At 53.6% G+C, this 6,000-nt stretch overlaps 1 protein-coding gene across 6 annotated transcripts in view; it reads right to left on the reverse strand.

Moving 5' to 3' along the window:
* Epb41l4b (erythrocyte membrane protein band 4.1 like 4B) overlaps positions 1-3,526 on the reverse strand; it is a 161,192-nt gene extending 157,666 nt beyond the window's left edge. For 2 of the 6 annotated variants that reach the window (XM_031377458.1, XM_031377457.1), the window contains exon 1: positions 2,522-3,524. In XM_031377458.1, coding sequence (XP_031233318.1) covers positions 2,522-2,827 — 306 coding nt within the window. In that variant the 5' untranslated portion in view covers positions 2,828-3,524. Of the gene's footprint in view, positions 1-2,521 lie in introns of all 6 variants that reach the window. The other 4 variants (XM_031377456.1, XM_031377455.1, XM_031377459.1 and 1 more) reach the window with 3 other exon arrangements.
* Between the last annotated feature and the right edge of the window lie 2,474 nt (positions 3,527-6,000).

Here is a 6,000-nt window from a genome sequence, read left to right on the forward strand (position 1 = left end):
CACACTCCAGACACCCCATAAATGATGAGTAAGTGCTACGGGGTGCCACAGCCTGGTCATACTTGAGTGTTACTGTGTTTGAGGCCATTTTGGAACACAAGTGTCTGTCCTGAGAGGAGCTAATAAAAAAGGTTTATGACAACACATTACCACTTTTGTACTCTGAGCAAAGGACTTCCTGAAGCTACCAGAGGGTTTTAATTACAAAGGAGTCATAGTTAGTCTGGCTAGGTCCCTGGGTCTTTATTGGAAGAAGCCTAGGGGTACCAGGTCAGAGGTAAATCCTATCTGTGTGACAAGGAGCCAGGCTATAGTCCAGAAAGCAGTAAAAATCCAGAGACAGAACAAGCACCCGTGGGGCCAAATGCCTAGAAGGAGGCATAGAAGAGGAATCCAGTGGAGTGGGTCTGAGGAACAGCACAAACACCACAGATTCACAGGGGAGCCACAGCTCGGCACTAAACCCTGTAGCTGGGAGAATTAATTACAGGAACCAGCACTCCGATCGGTGAACATTTGTGGAGGAGATTTACTTATGCAATTCCAATATCTAATAAATCTTTAAATCAATGAACCATGTTCACTGGCAATTTTTCTCCATCTTTCCTCCCTGAGAGCTCACACGACAAAGCCAGCATTTATTTGCTTTTTATTTGTCTATGGACATGGTGCATGGTCATATGTCTGTTTGTATAAATAATATTCGAGGTTCACTAAATCACACATTTAAAAAAAAATCATTAAAAAGATCTACCATCCGAAGGAAACCCGAGATGGAGGAATTCTTCTGTGCCCTTTTATAAAAAGGGAAGAAACCTTTTTAGGACGCCGCTGTTCCCCTCCCCCATCGCTCCACCAGCTGCAGTCAGTCAGCGTCCCAACCTGTTCATCTGTGTACCTGTTTGGACTCTTTAGCATACAGGCACTTTACTCCGTTTGCAATTTTTCATCTCAGAAACACCACTTAAGCCTGTCGCACAAACCTGACAGTAGCAATACATTTTATAAGCCAATTATCCCTGGGGAATAGACAAGAAAACTACCAGGCAAGGAGCACCGACCAAGTTCCCAAGGCTATCATTCCTTTGCCAGATGCAAACTGCGCCACATCCTCTCTCAACCCAAGCTGCCCACTCACGTAGCCTCTGCTCCCCGCTCTCGGGCTGCCTCTCTGCATCAGAGCTGGAGAGCCTCATTCTTGGGGAGCGGTGACATGCATGCTTTTAAAAAGACAACAGCTTTGGGCTGGGGAATGTTGGCACCTTTTCTATGAAAAGGCCTCGCGAGGATATTTTTGTGACAAAATGCTCTCCTATAGAGCACAGGAACCACAAAAATGAAACTACCATAAATTGAAACTGTCTCCAAATTAAACCCACACGAAGCAGCATTGGAGCCCAAGCTAGCAAGGATGATTTTTCCCATCTGAAACCCTTACAGGTTAAGTGTTCTCTCCTTAAGTCCAAAGAATTCCCACCACCCAGTTACAGATTGTCCGGAGGCCTAAATGCTCCGGACAATCTGTAACTCATCTAAAGCTCAATTACTGCGGTGTCTTCAGTCATGCCCAAAAGATTCCCGAAGGCACCGTCTGCCGCAGCGCAGTGAGCGCCCGTTAGTGCATCGTTTGATCGGATCTGACTGGCCCCTTCGGCCAGAAAGGCTCTTTTGGCGGCTGGACTCCCTGTCGGAGACACTGGCGTTGGCCTAGCTTGCCACTGGAACGGGGCCCGGGTGCAACCACCTGTGGGTGTGTGGCCGGGACGCAGGCCCTGGTGCTGCCACCCCGGGATGCCCTGCGCGTCCCACGCACAATGCCGGCTGTGGGAGCGAGTGGGTAGGCCAGTCCAGAGGGGGCCCGGAGCCAACTCCCAGCACGCCAAGGCTTCTGTCCGTTCAAAGCTGACCTGGCCTGAGTTGGCTCCCAAGTCGCTCCACACCCCTGCGAGGTTGGGAGGCAGGGAGCACTTTGGGATAGGCTCCCTATGGGGGCCATCCATAGGGAATCGGCAGAAGGCAGAGCGGTAAAACTGTCCCCTAAGCCTCTTCCCAAACTTGGGGCACCTGCTGAGCAGCAGGCAAGGATTTCTTCTCCACCAAGGCCTGACACCCAAAGCGGGATACCCCGGAACAACCCTGCGTCGCGTGAAAAATTCTACTCAATCCAGTATCGGAAGGCCAACATTGGCAGGGAATGCTGGCCACCTGCGCCAAGGGGAGGGGACGCGGGGACGTGTGCATGGGGTAGCATGGAGTGGGAGTGAGGCACAAAAAACCTAGGGGGTCGCCCAAGAAGGGCGCCGCAACCCTGCGGTGCAAAATGCCAAAGACTGGGCCCCGGAGCATACCCGGGCTGGTGGTCCGAGAGGGTTCATGGCTGGGGAAGACTGACAGAAGATGGGGGAGGGGTCCCCAAAGAGCTGCCAGGGAAGCTCCCCAGAGGGAAAAGAACCATTGGGGCAGGGGGCTCTGCCCCAAGGAGCGCAGGCTGCCAGTGCCCCGCACGCGCCGCGTCACTCACCGGCAGGTCCACGCTCACTTCAGTTCCGTCGAGCAGGAAGACACGGCAGTAAAGGGTGGCCTTGGCAGCTCCTGAGGCGGAGATGTGCACAGCCGCGCCGCCCGTGAGCAGGGGCCCGCCGCCGGCCGGGAACACGCTGCCCCCGGGCGCGGCGGGCAGCACCGAGGAGCTGGCGGCGGCAGCCGGGCCCCCTCGCGGCCCCCCGTCGCGCTCGTCCCCCAGCCCGGCGGCCCCGCGCCCCGCCGCGCCCCGCGCGTAGCGCTGCATGGAGCGGCGGCCAAAGGTCCGGCGCAGGAACCGCAGCATCCTGGCCGGGGGCGCCCCCTGCCTCCGCCCCCTGCGCTGCCGCGGCGCCGCCGCCCGGGAGCGCCCGGCGCCGCCGTCAGTGCCCGCCGCGCCGCGCCGCCTCCCGCGGGCTGCGGCCCGGGGCTCGCTCCCGCCCCAGCCGAGGCCGAGGCCGCGCTCCGGCCGCCCGCGGGACGCGTCGGCCCGGCCAGCGCCCGCCGAGAGTAGCGGCGCGGGAGAGAGCGCGCACGGGCGGCCCGGGGGACGGTCCCGCTGCTGTCGCCGCCGCGCGCTCGGGGCGGTCGGTCGGTGCCGGCTGCTGCGTGGCCGCTGCCCCGCGAAGAGCGCCGCGGGGGGACCCGGCTGCGGGCTGCTCCCGCGCCGCGCGCCGGCCGAAGGGCCAGCCGGAGCAAAGCGCCTGCGTGCTCCCGGCGCTCTCGCTCTCACTCGCGCCGCGCCTGGCCCGAGGAGGCCCACGCCGAGCGCCCGCTCCCGGGGCGCCTTTTCCTGCGCCCGCAGCCCCCGCCTCCCACCTGGGAGGGCTGCACCTCCAGCCGCCGCCGCCGCTGCCGCCGGCACTGCAGCACGCCCTCCTCCCCCGGGGCTGCGCCGGGCTTGTGCTGCCCCCTGCCGGCCCGAGCGCCCCCTGCTGCTGTAGGTGCGCTCACGTGCGTACACGTAGGTGAGCACACACGTGTTTCCGGGCGCGCAGGACCCCCGAGAAGTCCAAGAGTTCCCCCTCCTTGACCAGAGGAAAAAATAAGGCTGCTTCCTTCCAGGGAAAGCTTCCCCTGGGGCAAAGAAAAACACGTCTCTTTCTGAAAGAAAAAAAAACAACAACAACAACAACAAAACCCAACGGTACTCAGTTTCCCTTTCTGAAGAAGTGGAGTAGGCGACCTAGAAGGTCCCTGCCACTTAATGAAATTCTATCTGTTTAAAATCTCAACCCTGGCTGGAGCTTTAACCTTCCAGTCCAATGGGCCCGTTCCAAACAAGAAAATTGAGGCCTGTGAGGAAAGGGAAGTACTTTTCCATACTCTTAGAAGACACCCAGTTTCAAGGACCTCGCCCATGTCCAGAATTAAGGAAAGGTCCTGCATAAGCAATTGCTACTGAGAAGGTTGGTCAAGGTTGGACAGACTCCTCCTGGGAAGCGAAGCAAAACAAGAGAATGAATTGCATAGGGTACATGGAGCAAACTAGAGACAGCGATTTGCTAACCGGAGACAGCGAATGGCTAACGAGCAATGCCCACAGGTTCAGGGTTTGCCCACAGACAAGTGGGTTGTCCTGTGCTGCAAAAATGAGGAATGTGGGAAATGAGGCTGAAAGGAGGCCAGGCCTTTGGGGAGAATAACACTACTGTTTATCAAGGCCCTAATTTTGTGCCAGACATTACGCTAAGCCCTTTCCATATGTCTTAATTTAGCCTGTTAGCGTACAGGTTATTGTCTCCATTGTACAAAGGAGGAAACTGAGCTTTGGAGAGCTTAAGAGACTGACGTACAGACCCATTGACTGGGCTCCAGAGCTACTGGTGGAGCATATAACATGACAGACAAGCAAATGACAGTTTAAGAGAGAGTTGGGGAAGCAGTAACCTCAACAAAAGGCACAGAGAAGACAAGGGATGAATACCCGGTCTGTGGCAAGTCATTCCAAAAACAGACATTTATTGAAAACCAGGCATTGTCTTAGATTTCACCATCTGTGTCTTCATTAATCCTCAACTCTCCCAGACAGTTCTCAGCATTCCCATTCCCTTCCATGGATTTGGGAGCTTAGGTATGTAATATGCTTACCCAAAGTCTGAGAGCTGCCCTGCATTCATTCTAGGATATTATGGGGACCACCAGTGGACAGTTTACTCTGTAGAATGGCATCTACAATTAGCCATTAGATACCCACTAAGCTCTTACCTCCACAACAAGATTTAACAGATACTATGTACAAATTGGCGTAGCCCAGGTCAGCTGACTAGTTTCTAAGGATATTCCCAGGAATGCTGCAGCAGACTAGCCACTCCAAGATGTCCACCTATGCATTTTTGCATTTGCATCGTTGTGTTTCACTGTATATTGCAAAGGGAGCTTTGTTCTATGCTTGAGTTAAAAAGGTTGAAGTGGGGAAATTAACTCACTATTATAACCAGTGGAATCAAATGGGACTTTACTAGGAGACTGGAGAGAACTGTCAAAATAAGAGTCCAGAAGCTCAGGGATGCACACACTCTCTAGAACAGTGGTTCTCAATCTGTGGGTCGAAACGAAACCGCCTCAGAGTTGCATATTAGATATCCTGTATATCATATTTACATTACAATTCATAACAGTAGCATAATTACAGTTATGAAGCAACAATGAAAATAATTTCATGGTTGGGGTCACTACAACATGAGGAACTGTATTAAAGTCTTGCAGCCTTAGGTAGGAAGGTTGAGGACCACTGCTTAGAAACAAGAAAGGTAAAGGGTGAGTTATGCCCTATAGAGTCTAGAAGGAATGAAACATTGACTGTAGCCTATAAGATCCCGCTCAGCCTCTAGCATGGCAAAGTTACACGCCTCTAGCATGGCTTATTGTTTCAAGCCACTGTATCTGTGGTTCTTTACGTCAGCCAATTAGGAAGACAGGCGCGCTACAAGTGATGCCACTTTGGAGAATCACAGCTTTCAAAGCTAATCATGTCGTGTGCATCATCTGAGTGTGTCGTTATGCAAAGCTTCTCTCCTGTTGAACTCCAGGCTCTATTAAGATAAGAGATTTTCTTATTTATCTGTGTATCCCCACCCAGAACCTAGCCCCTGCTGGGAAGTAGTAAACATCATCAAATGCTTATTGAAGGTCCAGAAGATCCCACTTCCTCTTCCTAGTGGTTCTGTAGGGTACGAGTTACTTCCTCTTAGAGATGATCAAAACGAAGGTTATGGAGCCTCCATCCCCACACTTGTGACTCCCTTCAGACACAATGGCTACTGACAGTGAGGTGCTGAGTTGCATGGGGATTCCTATATATCAGGCCCTGCTCCCTGGTGGATCTTATCCCATTTAGCTCTTACATGGAGGAGAGATAAATATCCAGGCATTACTAACAATGGTTCTTGTCACCAACATTTCAACCTCAGAATTTGAATGTTTCATGAGCAGCCTTGTGTCTTATAGTTACAGGACTGTATGTTCCAACAGCTGCCC

The sequence above is a fragment of the Mastomys coucha genome, unplaced genomic scaffold, assembly GCF_008632895.1.
Source record: "Mastomys coucha isolate ucsf_1 unplaced genomic scaffold, UCSF_Mcou_1 pScaffold18, whole genome shotgun sequence".
Taxonomy (NCBI): Eukaryota; Metazoa; Chordata; class Mammalia; order Rodentia; family Muridae; genus Mastomys; species Mastomys coucha.